General features: G+C 38.4%; 2 protein-coding genes across 2 annotated transcripts; both read left to right on the top strand.

Annotated features, from left to right (window-relative positions):
• The first annotated feature begins 1006 nt into the window (after positions 1 to 1006).
• On the top strand, positions 1007 to 8938 carry calm2a (calmodulin 2a (phosphorylase kinase, delta)). Its single transcript, XM_052089652.1, has 6 exons — positions 1007 to 1141; positions 1802 to 1832; positions 4397 to 4540; positions 4951 to 5057; positions 5145 to 5280; positions 7978 to 8938. The coding sequence occupies exons 1-6, from the start codon at positions 1139 to 1141 to the stop codon at positions 8004 to 8006; spliced, it is 450 nt and encodes a 149-aa protein (XP_051945612.1). The 5' UTR covers positions 1007 to 1138; the 3' UTR covers positions 8007 to 8938.
• A 620-nt stretch (positions 8939 to 9558) lies between these two features.
• On the top strand, positions 9559 to 20856 carry stpg4 (sperm-tail PG-rich repeat containing 4). The gene is made up of 8 exons (XM_052089836.1): positions 9559 to 9576; positions 11340 to 11429; positions 12465 to 12521; positions 12681 to 12935; positions 13124 to 13188; positions 14319 to 14364; positions 15510 to 15614; positions 19770 to 20856. The coding sequence occupies exons 1-8, from the start codon at positions 9559 to 9561 to the stop codon at positions 19878 to 19880; spliced, it is 747 nt and encodes a 248-aa protein (XP_051945796.1). The 3' UTR covers positions 19881 to 20856.
• The last annotated feature ends 325 nt before the right edge of the window (positions 20857 to 21181 follow it).

Here is a 21181-nt window from a genome sequence, read left to right as displayed (position 1 = left end):
AGTCATACACATCTGGGATGGCATGAGGGTGAGTAAATGATGAGAGAATTTTCATTTTTGGTTGAACTATCCCACTCAGGATTTCCACAACCACTATGAATGCTTTGTCCACCTTTGTTGCTGTTTTTTTCTTTTCTTCGGAAAAACATAATTTCATTGTTTTATCGGCTAAATGATCAACACCAACATAAACAACCCATTAAACAGACTGTAACTTCACCTATCTTTCAGTCTACCTTTCTCATTTTCTTTTGCATTAAATTAAATGTAGAGTCTAACAAAAGGCCTACAGTGGATAAGATGTTGGATATCTTCACAATTATTCGGTTTAATTGCATTCAGGCTGATTTTTATCGCACTTAAGTTGATTCATATATAGTATCAATAGGATCTGAATTGACACATGGCCTTTTAATTGGCCATACAAAAGAGCTATTCCTCTTGCAGTTTAATGTCAGCAGAGATCACTATAAAACACTGCAAGCAGACTTTCTGCAAGGCTTGCAGGCCCGTCTTGGCAAATCAGTCTGATGAAATAATTAAATGGATTGCACCCCATAACTAACATCCCAATCCTTTTAACAGAGCTGGATTGGGTCAAACATTTGTTGTATTTCATTGATTGAAAAATCCCCCCACCCACTCTCTCCACTCCACGCTGAGGGCGACTAGTAAAGTAGTGAACGAGTCTAGCCGGAATGCAGCTCTACTCGGATCTAAGCGAATGACGCATTGCGGCTACAAACGGACCAATCAGAAGCCGCCTCTCCTCACCAGAGCGAACAGTGCTGCGTTCGGCGCATCACACTTCAGCAGAATGTATGACTCCGCGAGTGAGCTAGTTCCACTCTAAACAGGTCCACCTCGCCACATTTCATACTAATGTCGCGACTTTGCCGAAGTCGCTATAGTATAAAATCCACTGTGCACTGTAGTGTGCTCATACCTGACAATAATAAACATTTAAACTACATTTTCTGATTGGGAAGGAATTGTATCGGCGGATGGAGAACTAGCGGTGGGAGGAGTTAGAATGCGACCATTAAAGGCGCGTCAAGCCCTGTTTGATTGCATCCTGTTTGTTTGCCAGCTTCGTACTGTAGTTACTTTGTGGAGATACATCTGATTAAACAGCGCGATGGTGAGTTTTTAACTATGCATTATGAACGTCTCAGCTTATTTCGCGCGAAATGCACTTATTATAACCAGGTCATGTAAATAATGCGCATCACAGTCAGCATGTAGAATATCAGAGCGACTTTTCAGGATGAATGCATAGTTCAATGGCAGGCAGACTTCAGCTCATGTTTAGATATGCGTAGTCTGTAATTGCATATGAAAATGTCAATTAATTTCAGATTGATTAGAGATATTATGGTATCGCTGTAACATCGAACATAATCGTTGGTGAATCATTTTTTTAAGGCACGTCAGCTGCAAATTGCGCATTTCTCTTTATCTCGCTGCACTTTGAGCGTGTTCTCACAATCAACTGAAAACATTGCATGTCTCAGATCCATTAATTCAATGTAGTCTGTATGAATAAAGCAGCAAAGACATTTTATGACCGGTTGCAGAGAGACTGCGCCACCTTCTGCAGTTATACTGCCATGTTTATGACACTCATGATTTAAGTGCAGGGCAGTGACCACCATAGATATTGAGGTCCTTTTCCAGTATTCACATAGCGCGTTGCACAATGTGGGTTTTCAATGGTTTATTCGTATTAAAGGTCCCCACCCAATCCTGAACACGTGCTTGCATCCTTTTTTAAATCTACATTTTTATTCTCTCTTTGCAGGCTGACCAGTTGACAGAAGAGCAGATTGCCGGTAAGACTTTCAGTCCCCCTCTGTCCAGTGGCACATGGCCAGTGGTGTGGATTCCTGTGGTTTTTACCCTCTTCTCCGCCCCTCTCTCTGTGGATTTATACTATTTCCATTTATGGCGAGACCTGGTTGGGACACATACCAGAATGAATGGACAGGTTGTTGTGGTGGAAAGCGAGTTACAGTGGGCTTTCAGACTTTGTGAATGACTGTTTTATGGGGTTAGTGGTGGTTTTAAGTGAACCCACCCTTCCCTGTTGGAGAGAATTGTAAACCGCAGGCACTGTGGAACTAAGGGTGTGTCGGGCCGAATGACTCGTTGTCTTTGACTTTAAGTTGGCATTTCATTGGCCACTTGGTTTACTTGGAGTGATTTATTATCCCATATTGGGGATTTGTAGTGTAATTATGCAATGTAGTCTCAGAATGAATGTTACAATAACGCAATTTTTCAAACTGAGTTTTACGTGCCGCGTTCTACATTTCGTCGCAGTTTCCTGGTGAAAGGAACACTAGAGGCACTACATCAACTGCGTTTTAGTCACTGTCTCACAAATCACGTGTACAATGGCTGATTATGACTTTATAAACACTTATTTTTCTCATTACTCCCAGAGTGTTATGTTATCGAGATACTTTTACTATACTGCATCGTTTGAAAAACGATAAATTTTTCAGTTTGTGTTCCAGACTCCTACATTTACACATTTATTCCAACATTATTAGCTTGAGTTTTAGTTGATAAAGTGTTGGAACTCGGAAGGCCGCTGTTCGAGACTCCAAACCAGCCAAACACTCGAGTTTGCATGTGAGACTAAAGTGTCAGAAGCGACCCGAAATGACGTGGTTGCTTCAGAATTTATGTTTTTGGATTATCGGTTTGGTTTAGGCCTATGTGTTGTTTTGGGGTGAGGATGTCTGTTTTATTTGCCACTATTTTGCTTTGTTAGAACACTATTGGTTATTTTCAGGTTTTAAGTTACTCATGAAAATCTCCATCTTGCGTTTACCTTAAACTCATTTGATTACGACACCATTTCACTCAATTTTGGCACCACCTGCTGGACATTTCACTGGGGAACTGTTGCCAAACTTGTAAGGCACACACTTTTGTTTGGCAAAAATTTTGCTAATACATTGTTCTTTCTCTGAACTGTAATATAGAACCATCAAAGCAGGGACACCAGACCTTTGTTGAACAAACCCATTTCTGAGTTGTGCAGTTCCATTGATGTCTTCTAGTGTATTCATATGTGGTCTAGAATGGAGCTATAGTGCCTGTTTTTATTTGAAGGGGGTTTTTGTGTTCATAGTCGTGTTTCGTTGAGCTGATCTGCAAAGCTCAACTTGTGAAACCTCAAGTGTGTTGCTTTTGACTTGTTTCTAATCGCGGTTGTGTAATTTATAGCGGAGAACCTTAAATGGAATCGCTGTGAAACCATGTAGGTCATTGTGGTTGGTCTCCATAGTGACAGTGAGGTAATGGTGATTTATCCATGGAGATGTAGTCACCGAAGTGTATACCTGGCGACTGTGTGAGGTCACTGCAATGTTTCCGTGCTGCTCCAGTCTAGATCATGCATTGACTCAATGGGTCACAGCAATGGATCGCCATATGCTTCAATAGGCTCCATTGGAACCAAGTGAGATCATAGTGCAGGATCTCCATGGAAACAGTCTTCGAGTTTATGCTTTGCATAGGAGCAGTGTAAGGTTTCATTTGACAAGCCAGTGTAGCACCAAATGCCGTTTTTACAAAAGAGACGTCACATTTGGCTTTTGAAGTGATTTATATCGGTGACTACTTTTTCCCCTTTGTCATTGTGTGTGTGTGTGTGTGTGTGAGACCTGCACTTAAAGTCAACGTGAAATGCAATTCACAACCCATTTTTGTTTTAAGGTGTGCTTCTCTTTTGCATGTGTGCTTCATACACCATATGTAGTAATTTTTACATATTTAACTTCAAATATACTGTATAATACAAAAGGATAAACTATGATTCCCTTAAGGCTTTAAAGACTTATGAATGACATGAGAATTTAAATATCATAATATTTCTAAAGACTTAAAATATGTCTCTTTGGTGAACTCCACAGAAATGGTGTAAATGTGTGTAATTTAACACTTCGTATGAACCAGAAACATTTGCCATTTACATGATTGTTTAAAGTGAAAACAGCGCTTTGCGTTCACTATCAAAGTTTATACTTGTTCCTTTACATTTCCACGGGAGTTTGGCACGAACCTCCACTTAAGGCGCATGTATCAGAGTTATTTTATTTTAATAAAAAGCTTACAAAGACCTGGAATCTGCATTAAGACAAGCTATCGTGTGGAGTTGCTCTATACAGTAATTTAACTTTTGCATTAAACTTAAAAACAAAAACCTTGTTTACTTGTTTCAGAATTGAATGATTGAAAATGTATTTTAACTAATATAGCTGTCAAGTGTCGCTCCTTTGGAAGACCCCACTGGTTCTTCTGTGTTTTTGTGATTTGGTATTTATTTATATTTGGGAGAATCCATTAACACAAGGTCCTGTTTCATCTGTCTATCGCCCTGCAGAATTCAAAGAGGCTTTCTCACTTTTTGACAAGGACGGCGATGGGACCATCACGACCAAAGAGTTGGGCACTGTCATGCGCTCACTTGGACAAAACCCAACAGAGGCCGAGCTGCAGGACATGATCAATGAAGTGGATGCTGATGGTAAGGATGCAGGGATGTTAAAATTTAAATGTAATTGGCAATCTAAAATAAATATATGACTTCAAAACTAACTCAAATAAATGCCACTTTTTCTAGTTTTTGATAAACTGTAAAAGGACAGCTTTACAACCTGCCTTCATTAAACATGAAAATGAAACTTTACCATAGCAAAAACTACATGGCCAGGATACATTGAAATGAGAACAGTTAACACTTTAGCAGCCCTGAAATTCTCGAATAAATACTATCAACTGTAAAACTAAAGCTTAAATACTTAAGCTTAATATTTACTTAACCGTAAATAAAATGGAAACTACAGATGAATTCAAAACTAATATTCTGTCATGACATCCAAAACCACTTGGCTATTTAATGTTTGGTGTTTGCCTGAATGCACTCTTTCTTCATAGGAAATGGGACGATAGACTTCCCAGAGTTCCTCACTATGATGGCGAGGAAGATGAAGGACACTGACAGCGAGGAGGAGATCAGAGAAGCGTTCCGTGTCTTTGATAAGGTAAGGCTTGTCCCATTCTGGAATGAGAGGCTAATGCTAATTTGAGGGTCATGTGCAGTTTCTGACACAGGACTTGCTGTGTTTTAGGATGGCAATGGTTACATCAGTGCGGCTGAGTTGCGTCACGTCATGACAAACCTTGGAGAGAAGTTGACCGACGAAGAGGTTGATGAGATGATCAGAGAAGCAGACATTGATGGAGATGGACAGGTTAACTACGAAGGTGAGCTTATTCTTGTGATGTATGTTACTGACCATTTTAATTTGTCCAAAAAAAGAAAATATCGGTGACTCTGATGCCTTAATTGTTACACAATGTCCTTACAAGGCGTGATGTGACCAGTAGGGATGTCAATTTTCAGACATTTGCATAATTGTTTTAGGAAATTAATGATCAATTAATCGATTAATTGTAGACGTTTATACTGCAAAACGCACGTGCAAGACTCCAAATAACGTGCATGTAGCCAACTGTTTAAATTAATAATTAAATTAAAGTATTGGCATTTTTCCCTTAAAATATTGTTAGTTCAGTGTATTTTAATGCATTTAGGCTGTGTTTGGTGTGAATTGTTTAATTACTTTAATGATTTGCTGTTAATAACTTGTACACAAGATGCATTATTTTGAGTTAATGTTGTGGATCGTGGGATATTTTGGACATTTGGAAATATTTTTAAAGTCATAATCAAATCATAACAAACACCGTACATGAAATACAGCTTTTTTGTGTGTGTTTTTTGGTGATTGTGAGATGTCAGTTGAATGCGCATTAGCACTCTCCCGGCGATCACTGACGTAATTGTAGGTTGAGAGGAAACAAGGAGAACGTCAGATCAACAGTGCTTGTTCTTTAACACACACATCACGGTGTATGCAGAAAGCGATGGTCATTTATAGAGTAATGCTCCAACACTAACTATAGTGTAGTTCTTTGTGTGATGCGGAGAGGACTTGACACGCAATGCACCCTGTAGTGACAACAATTAATTGATTGTCTTAAAGGCAAAAATGGCTGTACAATCACAGCCAATCAGAATTGGAGCAAAATTGGATTTTGGACCAATTAGGGCAGGACTACCTAGTGTGATGCTATGAAAATGGTAAATGACAAATTGATCTGATGTGCACATCCCACCAGAACCCATTTGATGTTTAATATAGACATTTGTGGAGTGGAAGTTTTGGCCAATGAGATTTTGCTATAGGGAAGGTTACCTTTCATTGTTGGGTGTAATCTGATTACGAAGTAATTAGTTATGTTATTAATTTATTGTTAAATTAGTGCAACGCATTACAAATTTATTCAGTTACTGAATCGTAAAATGTTAGAATTGTGTAGAATTTGAAAACCGGAATTGTTTACATGTACGCCTGTTTCCATTTCTGTGAGCTGAAGGTCTTACGCCGCCTAATGAGTCATTGTAAGGAAGAAACGTGTGCTGTTGAGGGTATAACATGGTGCAATGATAAACGCAGAGGAATTTGACATGATTTGACTTATTTTTTTATTTGTGAAATGGGTTTAGAAAGTCATTTGCAATGTGATTTAGGGCTCCAGACTAACTGAGGAGCCAAATGGCTGGTTTTAGTTGCCAAGTCATAAAATTGCTCCATTTACATTCGGATCAGAAGAAAAGGAAGCCTGATGATAACCCATTAATCAGAGGTTTAATAACTGTACATATAGTTGAAGATGCGCAAGTTTGCATTCCCCTTTTGTCTCAATGTTTACACCCCTTTAATATATTCAAATATAAGAGATAAAACATATATATTTAGTAAAGGCCTTTACTAAATACATAAGCAAATATTTACATGATGCATAGTATGCATATAGTAGTGTTTCCTCTGAGCACCAATGAATGCTTGTGTAATAGTTGTGTATGAGTCCCTCAATTGTCCTAAGTTTCAAAAGCTGGATCATATATATAATATAATTGTGTGTGGTGCGGGACTTTTAATTCTAAAGATGCCTGAAATGGACATGGGACTCCTATTTTAAAATGTCTGCACTCCCAGTTGTGGGGACACAAGAAAGTGACCGATTGGAACTGCTAACCTGAGTTCACTTCAAACCCTCAGTTCTTTTCAGGTGATTCTTGAAAGAGTCATTTGGTCATGACTCTGGCTCTCTGGGCTGTTAGGGGCTCTGGGCTGTGAGGGGCTCTGAGCTAATGCTGGAGGAGCTGAACACGCAGCGCCAGTGTTGGCTTGAGCCCTGATAGGTTGGGGGGGGGGCTCAAAGAGGTTTAGTCTCTGATCAAATGCTTACAGTAGAGGCGGTAATGCACTATTTTAACTTGCGAACTAGCATTAAAAAAAAAAGCTCTGGGTTTGTTGCGTGTGGTGCTAGTAGCTCATCACAACAGAAAAGGTGAAATACAGCTCGAGACCCATTGGTGGTGCACGCTCTAAAGATGTATTCAATAACTAACAAAAGATATCTGACGAAACCGCATAAACACACTCAACCTGACTGTCGTATGGCTACCTAGATTTTAAATTTATTTTTGGTCTCAGTCTGGAGCCCTTTGATTACTTTTTAATGAAGTAATCTGATTACAATTTAATTGAAGTTGCTGTTAACTTTTAGTGGATTTTTATATATAGAAGTCACGCTGTTTCCTAATATGACTTATGAAATGGAAACCAAGTTATCAACTAAATAATCTTAACCCATCAGCATGGTATAATAGCAGCCAATGAGAACATGTTTAAGATGCAGGAATTTAGACCAGTGAGATTTCAGTGTGGGAGGAGCAGAAACCTTGTGACTGGCAGAAATAGAAACTCAATATTTATAAGAATTACATTTTAATGTGCCTGATTAGGGCACAGTGTTAAGGTGCACACATGGTTCACTCATGAAACGACTTCACACAGATTTGAAACTGACTAATACCTTCTTTCATTACAGAATTTGTACAGATGATGACGGCGAAATGAAGGCCTTGTACAGATCCTCTCTCTTCTATAAATAATTTGCCTTTTTTTCTGTTTGATTTATCTGTAAAACGTTTAAGTCCCTTCCCCTTCCTCCCGGCTGTCCAAAGGAACTGCATGTAAACTACATAAGATCTTCAGTCCTCATGTCCCTTTCTTTTGCTGTCATCGTGTTTTCGGAGTGGCGCTGCGGTTACACGATCAGGTGCTTGTTGCTGCGAAGGGTGGGTTGTGATGTGCAAAAAATTTCTCACGTCACGTCTGTCTGCCCCCCTCATGCGTAGCAAGAGTGGAGACCTGCCAGCTGGTTGTCTCTTGGCAGCGACGTTGGCATGGCAACAATGTAGAGGAGTAACTCTGCATGGACTATGGACAAAGTATATAATATATATATGAAATTTTCTCAGCATTGCACTACTGCAAAAAGAAAAGAAAAAGACACTGGTGTATCTTCAAGATACTCGTACATAAACTCTTTTTGTATCTGCTGTTCTATAACAAGAACTTGATTGAATCTTACAATGCTTTTTAATGTTTTATTCACATTAGTTTTTATTTTGTAAGGCGCTTAATGACATGCCTCCGATAGTCCATTCCAAGTTGTATATTTGTTTTCCAATAAAATGTTCTATTTACCCATATTGAAGGGTTTCTTTTTGTTTTGCAAAATGGTTTTTTTTTTTTTTTAGCTCTGACGTTAATCATTATGCATCTGAGAGTGGATTTTTAGTAGTTGTAAACCACTCCATATTTTCATTAATTGAGATGTTTACAATATTTATTGTAATAGTTGAAATTATTCATTTGTCAATCACTAAACGATGTGTCTTGAGTCCACTGGTTAAATTACTGTGTGTATTTACTGGATTGGATTGGGCCAAGGCCTCTGTGTTTAAAATAAATAAGGGGGCTCATTAAAATTCTCTTGAATTACACTTGTTGTAAAAGTCATCCTTTTTGTCCATAACTTTTAGAATTTTGGAACTGTATAAATGTTCTGTTTGAAGGTGTTAAGATTTGTTTATCAGAGGGTGGCTGGATTTTCTGCATGGTCTGCTACATTAATACACCCTGTCCCCCTTGATTTCAAGAGACCAGACATTTTAAAGTGCTAAAACAATGAAGCATGGCTTGGTTATTCATGGTGCTCTCTCCATGTTCTAGCCCACTGGTATAGGAGACTGGTTTGACAAACCGTAAACACTGGGCCCTTCATTTGCTTGTTATACGTGTGTGTTCCAGGTTGCCTAGCAGCAGAGCAGAACATCCTACCCTAATCTCCCAGAGAGAGCTTCCTTTTCTGCCTGATGGCCTCTTTGTTATTCATGTGTGACAACCCCATAACTGACATTTTAAGAGCTCATATTCGTTTAACAAAGTTTTATAACCAAAATATTAACACTTGCTATGTCGTTTCAGTATCTTAGACTTGCAATGCAGAGTAAAATGTTATTGCTCATAGGTTGCTTATCATATCCCAATAAGCCTCCCAAGCTAAGTTTAATTTGAGTATCTGATAGTTTCAGATGTCTCTTCTGAAGTTCCTTAAGACACAATGGACACATTATCTCTAGTAAGGCTGGAAACTTAATTACATTGATGTTCCCTTTAAGAGTTTATAAAGTGGTTCATTGAAGTGTAATATAATTTACAAAATGCATTAGATCTGCAGTTTTAAGAACTTTCATATAAAGGGTTACTTTCATCCAATCCTTGCATAATTGTGCAAATATTAACTTAAATATTATAAATGCATATTCTCATATTTAGATTAAGAAACACAAACAAAAGTCATGATTTATATCACAGTGCAGCAAAAAATATATTAGTATTGTAGATGTACACCGATCAGCCACAACATTAAAACCAACCTGCCTAATATTGTGTAGGTCCCCCATGTGCTGCCAAAAGAGCGCCAACCCACATCTCAGAATAGCATTCTGAGATGCAATTTCTCTCACCACAATTGTACAGAGCGGTTATCTGAGTTACTGTACTGTCAGTTCAAACCAGTCTGGCCATTCTCTGTTGACCTCTCTCATCCAACAAGACATTTCTGTCCACAGAACTGCCATTCACTGAATTTTATTTGTTTTTGGCACCATTCTGAGTAAATTCTAGAGACTGTTGTGTGTGAAAATCCCAGAAGATCAGCAGTTACAGAAATACTCAAACCAGCCCATCTGGCACCAACAATCATGCCAAGGTCTAAATCACTGAGATCACATTTTTCCCCATTCTGATGGTTGATGTGTACATTAACAGAAGCTCCTGTCCTGTATCTGCTTTTGTGATTGTATGCTCCGCACTGCTGCCACACAATTGGCTGATTAGATAATCACATGGATGATTGTTGGTGCCAGATGGGCTGGTTTGAATATTTCTGTAACTGTTGATCTCCTGGGATTTTCACACGCAACAGTCTCTAGAATTTACTCAGAATAGTGCCAAAATCAAAACATATCCAGTGGCAGTTCTGCGGATGTAAATGTCTTGTTGATGAGAGAGATCAACACAGCATTTAAAAGTTGATGAGCATATTTATGTATATCCGCGACCCAGTCCAAACAGACCTGGGACCTGCCACCCACTTTTGGCTCGTGACCCACCAGTTGAGAAACACTGACCTAAAGTACTTTTGCAAAAACACTTTTCAAACCTTCATGCTCATTCACAGCATATTTCATATAATAAATTGTGATAACCATTAATCCATACTGAACTTTATTTACAGGTGTCTAATTTTAGCAACTCATTAATAAATGCTTAATATATATCCACTTAACATTAAGGTACATTTTCATATGTTACTAATGTTGAATAAGTGTTATTAAATATTTATAACACATTGAGGTAAAATGGCTCACTATTTGGCAACGATTGCAAGACAGTTTTATTCATGCTGTTATAACTGTATATAGTGCATTTGTAAATGAGTTATTAGTCATTAATGAACCCCTTTAAAACACTTAAAGGGAACTGTAATGTGAAATGTAAAGTGTTACTGTGGGAATATATAGCTGAGTGAATGTGGATTGCATCATAGATTATGATCCCTTGATCTTGGAAGACTGGGTATGAAATGTTTTAGTTCATAATGAGATCTCTGACATTTGATTGCAGACTTTGGTATATTTGCTAAACTTAGCACAATAAGAGACATTTTTGAGATCTCTTTTGAAACTGAGACACATGTGAGATTTCTGGGATCTTATTGGGAGAAACATTTGGTAAATTAATTGAGAGAGCAAACAAAGAGCAAAAACTCGTGTATCCAGCGCCCTCAATTAATAGTTAAACAGTAGTAGTAGCTAAGCAACGCTTCTTGTCGTGGAGGTGTCTGTTACAGAAGACAAGCAGGTGGACGACAGAACTATGAGCACAGGAAGAGAGAAAACATTGCCCAAAGATAAAGGTATAGAGAGGGTAAGTTTTATGATAAACTATTACATTTACTGCTGGTGTAGGTTATTGCATAAAAGTAAAGTAGGAAAGTATTTCTATGCAAACCAGCAGAGAAATAATGAACAATCTATTCAAATGTGTGTGAAATGTGTGTTCTCTCAACAACATCTGTGGCATCTACAGTACTACCACAGGAAATTAGTTTGGCTCGTCCCCTAATTTAAAATGACAAAAACAAAAATAGCAATTACAGTAATGCACTTAGAATGGAAGTCTATGGGGCAATACATTCCTGATCCTGAAGGTTTAAAAGCAGAAATGTGTAGCTCTTGTATTTGTTAAAGTGCTTGTATTAAGTCTTCCATACAAAAAATGTACTTGATTTGATCTATAGAGTTTTGCCCTTTTAGCGGTGGGACTACTTTTCTATGCAGATGTACTTCTGGTTATTCCTTTGGGTGGATTTTTTTGATGTAAACAGTACCTTTCTGGTATCCTTGCACACATCATCTGAACGTTACTGGTTCTGTTGGCTTTGCATGGTCATGACTGGAGCTGAAAAATTAGATATAACTTATATAGACAACATTTAATCACACTATTCTCATGTTAATATGTTAGGTTTAAGTATTGTGGCTTTACTTTCAAAACAGTGTGTAACTGAACACAGTGGTGCACAAATTGGGGTACACGTTGCAATGCAATTCAAAGGGGCCCCACACAAAAGGGGGTGCCAAACCAACCCCAATGGTGGTGCCTGGACGGTGGATCGTTCAAGAGGGACCCAACATTAATATTTCATAAGCTCCCATAAATGCGTAACTGCACCCCTGGTTGAATGTTTAGTCAGGTGTAATGTATCGCCCCATAGACTATTACTGTAAACAGGATTTCTGTTTCTTTTTGCAAACTGAGGGACGATTCCAAATTGTTTTGTTTATGAGTTTTTATTATTATTAAAATGGTAGTATTTTATAGTATTATTAAAGAGTTCATTTCTTTAATAGAAAAAATATATGGAAAGTAAAACATTTAATAAAAGAATTGTTTTCTTAGAAACATGATAAAGAGGTGTACACTGACAGAAGTGGCTGGTGGAGAAACACTATTAAGGTAGGTTACATGTACAGTTCTTCATAGGAGCAAAAATTGTTAAAATGGTCCAACCGCTTTCCTATTCAAAGCAAACAGACAATATAAAATAGCATCATTTTGGTGTAATAAGAGATTTCTGTGCCAATAATAAGTGAGATCTCATCTTTCTACCCTCAGAACACTCCCATTCCTGACAGTTACCACATCCGAGACTTCATAGAAGAGACAGGTCTCAACCCAGTGCCAAGGACATATGGTTTCAAAGGCACTGGGCGAAACACCCTCATGCCGTGTGTGCGTAGAGGGGATATGTTATTGCCTGGGGCATATAACTTTACAGATTCAACCAAAGATGCACTCCAGCGCCAGGCAACTTACTCTTTCAAAAACTGCCCCAGACCTGATAACTACACGTTAGGCATCAGGGATAAGGTGAGTCATAGAAAGTCCTCAAGGCCACAGTTTGCATCAGTTCAGTAAAGAAAGCACAACGGTAATTTATGTAATGCAAGGTACTAAAAAAACAGAACCAACATTTTTCTTGAGAGATGTTTACTGTTGAATGAATGTGTCAGAAGAATTAGTCAATATGTCAATGTTTGTGTGTGTGTTTAACACAGGATATTAACCTTTCACCCGGTCATTATGATGTCATGAAGAAGCCTGTCCCCAAATCACCCTGCAAGTGAGTAGCTTTAACACTAAACACTCTTTCACACTGTCCTAGTCAGAGAACATTCACACACTCTGAGATTTTTGTTCTCAACATTTTTACTTTCCTCCTTTATCTCAGCCAGTTCACAGAACAGCTCACAATTGCTTTAGTGCAGGACTGAACAATAATGATATCCTGTTTTCATTTTCCAGTCTCCAGTGTTTTCACTTGCATCAGCATATGTTCTTAGCAGGTCCTGTGTTGTTTAGCATGTAAAATTACAAATTAAAAAAGCAGGTGGCTCCATAGTGCCGATGCTTAACAGTGTCACGATGACCGTCTTTTGACAGTGCCTCACAACATGAAGATGACATGAAGCTATGACCCGAGGTTAGTTCAGTTGATATAATTCATGTCTGGATTGCTTGTTTCAGCAGTTTTTTTAATTGCTTCTTAATGAGACTGGAACCAGAAAACAGTCCAGCAGTAACCGAAATCAGGACTGATACTTTGAAGCGGTTGTTGGTGTATATCGTGTTCTGTATAACTGGCCACCATTTCTTTTCAGGTTTTTGACAATTTAATAACTTTTTTTGTCTCTTTTATTTCATTTTAAATGGTCCTTTAGTGTGACAAATTAATTTTGAAAACAACTATTCCATGTAGTTTCAGTTCATTTGAAGCCATAATAGACAGAAGTTAGCATAGACGCCATATTGAATTTTTTGCATTTGGAAATGAGGCAGTGAGGGAACATCAAGATATTTAACAGTACAACCCATTGAACAAACTGTGTCTTTTTCTTACATCCTCTGATTTTTTCCCTCCTCAATTCTTCTAAAATTGTTATATATGAAGTATAGACCTGAGTCAGTGTATTTTTCAAAGGCAAAAATATTTTTTGACAAATTATACCATGCACACCACAGTGCACTCCTAAAACTGCTTGAAATGTCGTGTCTTTCTTAATATGTTGCTAAAAATATAATGTATTTTTTGGTGTGTGGGGCCAGTGAAAAATATCAACAGGGCAAGCACAAATTTGATTGGACCTACAGAAACAATCCTTATTGTTTTCCCTGCTCCTGTTGACTCTCTCGTCTCCATCCTGTCTGTTCCATTTTATTCTCTTCTCTCATGACTCCCGTCTCTCATTGCAGACACGTGATGTTCCGTTCAGCGGTACGGAGGGTCAGCTTTCTCCCTGTAAGTGTCCAGTTCTTGTGACAACTCTCCCAAATAGACTTTATGTGAACAGTACGTTAACTGTTTTTTATTCAAAATCATTCGTAAAGCATCTCAGCTCCTGCGATTTGTACTGGTCTGTTTTGTACTGGTCACTTTTTCTTACACCTCATGCGCTGTGGTGTAATCCGTGTCAGAGTGTGTGCCAGTGCTGGCTGGTTATTCAAGCTGTTCTGGCAGCTGTCTGGTGTTGATGGAACAGTGAGGATGCTAAATCATCCTCTGGGTCTCATTAGGGTGAACATTAGCATGCTGTGTGGTTTGAAAAGCGTGTCGTATAGTGTAAGACAAGTGTTTTGTCAAAGGTTAATAGTGAAGAAACCTCAAACGGATTTGTGAGATGACAGATCAACATATGGCTAAATGCATGTTTATAGTTTAGGGGTGTATTTACACAAATTTACACTAAGCAGGAAACTTTTCCCCTTTTCCTCAAAATTTAATCTAATTGCTGTCTATGAGAAACAACTGAGAATTAAAGAGACCTCATTCTTGAGTCAACTTGAGGTCTTCTTAACCAGAAAAATGAACAGGATTGTATTTATTAACAAATGTATTATGAGTGGCTGGAAGTGGAGAGCGCTGAATGTGGCTGTTCTAGATAGGACTTCACACCCTTAATGAAATAATTTCTCAGTGGCACAACAGACATTTGCAGTATGGCACAGCTATCTGCTCTTATCCAGGGGAATGTTGAGCCAGCCGGCCATCCCTTTGAACTTGGCCAGCAATGGCCGGATGCCTCTAAAATCCATTGGAAGCTGACCTCATGAGGGAAGCAAGGTCCCCTGTGACTTGCATTAACACCTCTGGCACATTTCAACCCACCACACACAGCACAGTGCAGACCAACAGGATCAAGTGAGACTGCCAGTGGAATCAAATGGCATGTAATGGTAGTAGGCAGCTTCTGTAGCACAGGCGTTGAGGGGTGGAAGCTCTTCTTCTCCACCACACTTTTAAAGGTATACAAATAATGTGTCTGTCGATTCGGACTTAGCTTGATGAATGGCTTTTTAGAGCACTCTGATTCAACTGAGAAACGTTATCCTTTTTTTTATATTAACTCTTAATTTCTATTTTGTGTCTTCAACTGATGGATCCAGAAGGAGGGACCTGCGCCTGGATCTTACAACCCAAGGCCAAGCACAGGCACTGCAGTCACTTCCTGCTTTAGGTCCACAGTACCCCAGCTGTACAGTGTGCACTCTGTGAGCTCCATTTCTCTGTAAAAAGAGACAGCTTTAAGGCCATGCCCACACTAATATATATTTACATCGATTTTGCTGTGCTTATGCCTTTCATCCACACTGAACCATCCCCCCCAAAAAAGGTCATATCCACAATAATCCATGTTTGTTTGAAAACTCAAAAAACTTAGATTCCCAACATCATTGTTTAAAGTATGCAGTAATGGAGAGCGGTTTCGAAATCCTCCAAACCCAGTACAAGTGTGGATGAAAGGATTTGAAAATGTTCAAATTTGATTTTGCTATGTTTACGCCTCTCTTCCAAACTGAACACTTGTTTTCCTCAGCCGAAATCAGATGCCACTTCAACACTCATCCATTTTCTTTCCTAACTCTGTTTTTAGTTTCCCAACCTCATTGTTAAAAGTATGCCGTAATGGAGAGTTTCTAAATGCTGCATTTTCGGTGGAGGAAAATGTAACGCTAGTGTAGATGAGAGGTGTAAACAGAGGCCACATCCACACTGATCCATTTTTGTTTCAGAACTCCATTTTTAGTTTTGCAACATCATTCTTTCCCAAAGTATGTGGTTATGGAGAGCGTTTTCAAAATGCTCCATTTTAGATGGATGAAAATGCAGCACTAGTGTGAATGAGTGGTGTAAATATAGTGAAATCAACACGTTTTAAAACAAAAGCTTATTATGATGGACATGACCGTAGACTTTTGCAAAAGTTATTAAAAGATTAGTGTGGATGAGGCCTGAAACAAGCTCTGTAACACCTTACATTAGAGGTTTAATTCACTCCAAAATTATGTCATAATTGACTCACCATCGTGGCAAGTTGTACGATTTACATTATGTGGACAACAAAATAAGAGAAACAGATCAAAATGTATTTCCTGAAAATCTTACCCTCTGCCATAGTTCTCAAAGTTCATTCTCACCTATACATTCCAATTTTATCCAAGTTAGCGCCTTTCTTGGACCCAAGTTTGTTTACCATGAGAGCAATTACATGAAAAACAGTGTGAAGAGATTAGTTTTTAATTGTGATTCAAATGACGAGAGAGTGGTGAGATCTCGAAAGGGTTGTGGGAGAGCATTCCAAAGTCGAGGAGCAACAGTCTTAAATGACCTGCCTCCCATAGAAGACAACCGAAAGTTCAGGACAAACAGGAAGCTTGCACCATTAGACCTTAGAGTACGAGTGTAAGGGTAAAGCAAATCAGTTTTGTACTGAGGAGCAAGTGTGTGAAGAGCCTAAAAAGTTATAATCAACATCTTTTAACTGGTAACCAACGGAGCTCTCGCAGAATGGGAGTGATGTGTGCAGACTTTTTACCGAAAGTAAGTACTCTAGATACAGAATTTTAGGCGATTTAGGGTCTTAGTGGGTAACCCAAAGAAGAGTGAATTACAATACTACACACACATTATTAATTATGGCTTTACATTAATACTGTATTGCCAGAGGGGAACTGGCTCCCCCAGCTGAGCCTGGTTTCTCACAAGATATTTTTTTCTCTCCATTAATCAAAATGGAGAGAAAAGTGTTTTGTGCCTTTAGCTTGCTCACTGGGAGCCTAAAGACAATGTAGCGAATCAGCTCTATATTCTTCCACCATTAGGAAGCGAATCAGATCTATGAAATATTAATAATCAATCATAACTTGTTATAATCAATTATGAATATTTGGATCAGTTAATCGGGTTAACTTGATGTAGCTACATTAACATTACAACCAAATACTCGGTTCATCCCGTGAACACTCAATTTTGGTTATTAATTAATTGATTAATTAATAGAAATGTACATTTCGGGGCAAGGGAAATGTCTTTCTTACTAAGTATTAAGAGCAAGTAGTCAAAATCTATGATTAGTGACTTTAGATATGAGCTTGAGACACAGACAACTTTACATGTGACATGAACAAGACTTTATTAACTAGACTAAACATTTAAACTACTCTAACATACATATACATACATTCATACAGTTTACCAAGGGAAAGAGGGCTGAAGCAGAATACAGGAAGGCAAGAAGTTATAGCATTGTTTGAAGTTCAGCAGATCAACAGCCTGAGCAAACCATCATATTAGTTCTGACACGCCCTTTTTAGAAAGGGGTTAAGGATACTTAATGTATCAAATAATGAGACTAAGTTTGATACTTGCATGTCCCATTTGAATTAAACTGTCCTGATGCAATTTGTTGAGGCTCCAGTTGATCTTTGATGATGTTGTCTTGATGAGAGAGAACCAGTGAGAGTCAGAGGATCTTGGTGAATGGGCAGTCGAGGCCGTAGCCTGGCACATGCTTGGGAGTCCTTGGGGCCTTTAGTTTGGCATCATTCAGCGAGAGAGTGAGAGAGCACAAGGCTCAGAGAGCCAGAAAGGCAGGAAATAAGAGAATAAGAGAGAGGAAAAGAGTTGGTAAGATAAGAAAAAAAAAAGGAAGTGGGCGCAGCAATTTTATACCCTCGGGAAACAGGTCCCACCTCTCATTGGCTCGACCAATAAGAAGGGTTTGAGTTCTAGGCGGGAATTTGGTTTATTGCTCTTTGTTGTAAAATTGCCCATTGCATGTGCAAGAAAGAAAATAGGAAACATACTGGTAATACTAATATGCTGTTGTTATCGACATATCATGTACACAGTCATTTCAATCTTCAAAATACCAAGTTATAGAGACCAAATATGCCACACATATGATTTTGGTTAACCATAGTATGCAAAGTCTGAAACATTAACCCATTAGTTTGCAAGAAAACATAGATCAAGCACATTTAAGGGAAAATGTGAGATGGCACATTAGATACATGTCAATATTTATCACATGGATATATAGAATATATATATAGGATTAACAGGGTTCATTTCTCTTTCTCAGTAAGAGAATGAAGGGAGGGTCAGCACTTCTCTGAACATTCCTTTGGAGGTCGTAAAGGCCTCCATTACTCTGGGCAGGAGAATGATTCCTTTGTTCCGTCACGGCTCATTTGCATGTTTCTGGCTGGGTTTATGACGGTAAGAGATTTTGGGCTGAATGACTCAAAAGATGGCAAAACATAACGTAATATCATTCTCACGAAGATCTTATATTCGAATTTAGCTAGGCCAAATTGTAAGGTTTAATTTGATACCAAGAAAAGTATATTTGGTACACTTAATAAGGGAATATACACTGAGGCTATTAAATATGAGGCCTCAGAGTTTAAAACACACAACGAAACAGTTCTAACGAGTTTGATATACCTCAGAAATACACAACATACAGGGATTACACGTATTTCATTAGCAATATGCAGTTCTGTGTTTAACTGAAAAACACACACACACACATTGTTAGCGTTCAAAGTTTCCCCTTCCTGTCCACACGATAAGCACGTGGTGAGCATCGCGGATGTCACATGCGGTTCTCTGTCAATAGTTCATTGTCTCTTTGTCAATACATTTATTGTGCTTGTGGAGGCTGGTTGGCGCTATTTCAGTAATTAGGGGGGGGGTTTTAACAGTAAGTTCTTGTTTGTTCGGGAATCTGTTAAAGCCACTGATCCTCCGCCATACCTTACAACAATCATATTTAATGCATGATTTTCCATTGAAATTATTCATTTAGACAGCACAATGACAACTTTAGGACATCACAGCATAATTTTCTGTTACTGCATAATTTTCTGTAAAGCTGTGGTGTCTGTAATGTCCTAAAGTCTTCATTGTGTGGTTTAATGAAAAACTTGTATTTGAAGTGTGTTATATGTGTTACTATACAAACAAAATTAACTTGTCTTAACATTATTGGTTCTTGTATGTCCTGTGAAGGATTGCAGGATCCCAATGTTGAATATCTGGTAGATATTTAAAGAGATAGGAGAGCTATGGCGATGGGGAAGATTATCATTTAACAGAGACTTAAATACAAAGTTAATCTACAGTATGACTTCAGAAGACTTTGTCAATATATAACACAAAATGTAGCACAAAGATTCTTCTGAACATCTGCTTTTGTGAACCACATGAGGGTAAGTAACTGATGACAGAAATATGGGTGAACATGTTATGACACCAACCCAGTTTTAAGTATTGTATGGAGAAATGTCAGACTATTACACCAGGGGAGAAAGTGTGAAATAGGGCTAAAAACCTAATGGTTTAATTTAATTATTTTTAAGGGAACTCCGGGACCTGGCGCGTATGAGCCCACATGGCACAAGGGTCAACGGTTGAGTGCTGAGGTCAAAGTGGACTGGGCCCATGACCTCCTCTTTCGCAACATACCGTGAACTATGTCCTCCCTATACTGTATATACATACATATATATTTCTTCCTAGTAACATGTCCCATTATTGTGCAAGTAGAGTGCTCTGCCTGTTAAACATACTGTACATTTTTTTTGCACACATAAAATAAATGTTCAAAATCTCAGAGCTCAAGCCCAGTCATGGGCTTGAGCTCCTCTTTTTTTCTCGGAAAAGACTGTAAACACTGGCTCTGTGGCGTTTGTTTGAGCATCCCAACCAGCCAGACATGGCAACATTAGCTGATAAGCTGTGAAAATAACCAAGTGTGTGAGTTTGAGGCAGGGCCATCTGTTTGTTCACCCAATGGCAGGAAGGGGAAAAGTTTGGGAAACCTGTTTAAAAGAGTCATTATTTTTGCAATTCTATTTAGTGATGCACTTGGAGCATCGCCAAATAGAATAGACTGTTGTGTGTGAAAATCCCAGGAGATCAACAGTTACAGAAATACTCAAACCAGACCGTCTGGCACCAACAATCATGCCACTATCTAAATCACTGAAATTTTTTTTTTCCCCCATTCTGATGGTTGATGTGAACATTAACTGAAGCCCAGACCCTTATCTGCATGATTTTACTACACTGCTGCCACACGATTGACTGATTAGATATGAATTAATATATAGATGTACTGGTTTACCTAATAAAGTGGCATGTAAGTGTATTTATATATATATACCTCTCTGTACCTGTATGCACATTATATATCACTGAATGAACAGTGTTAAGCAACTGAATGATTATTCTAAAGAATAACTAATGAAAATAGCCAAAAATTATGAAAGGGTAAGCTTATTTTGAAGGGAAACTGAAATCACTGTTGTCAATGAAACAACAGCACAAAGTCAGTACGGACATTAGTACAAATTTAGTATGTACATGCCAAAGATAAGTGAGGAAGTGTTATTGCGCTGCAAAAATGGTGACCATTTCCATTCTTCCCAAAATAGAATGAGAATGAGCGAGAGTAGTGTGCAGTCAGGTGACTGCTGAACTGCTTCGTTCAGTCACACATGTCTTTTCAAACAGGGTCATGTTCAGAGTCAATATCACGCGAGACAAAAGTGGCTGAAGCCCTTGTATCATTTTACATGGCAATAGGCAGGTGTTGGTTCTACATCACAGGTCTAATATATGACTCATAGCAGTTTAAAGAGGATGGGCTGGGATGAGGCCAGGTTTAGATGATTATTTGTCTGTGAAATATGAACAGTGCAAGATGTGAATTAGCTTATTTTTGTCCATCCTGAGAACAACAACCGGTTGAACACAAACTGTGACAGAA

The sequence above is a fragment of the Xyrauchen texanus genome, chromosome 24, assembly GCF_025860055.1.
Source record: "Xyrauchen texanus isolate HMW12.3.18 chromosome 24, RBS_HiC_50CHRs, whole genome shotgun sequence".
Taxonomy (NCBI): domain Eukaryota; kingdom Metazoa; phylum Chordata; class Actinopteri; order Cypriniformes; family Catostomidae; genus Xyrauchen; species Xyrauchen texanus.
This window is presented reverse-complemented; position numbering and strand designations above follow the sequence as displayed.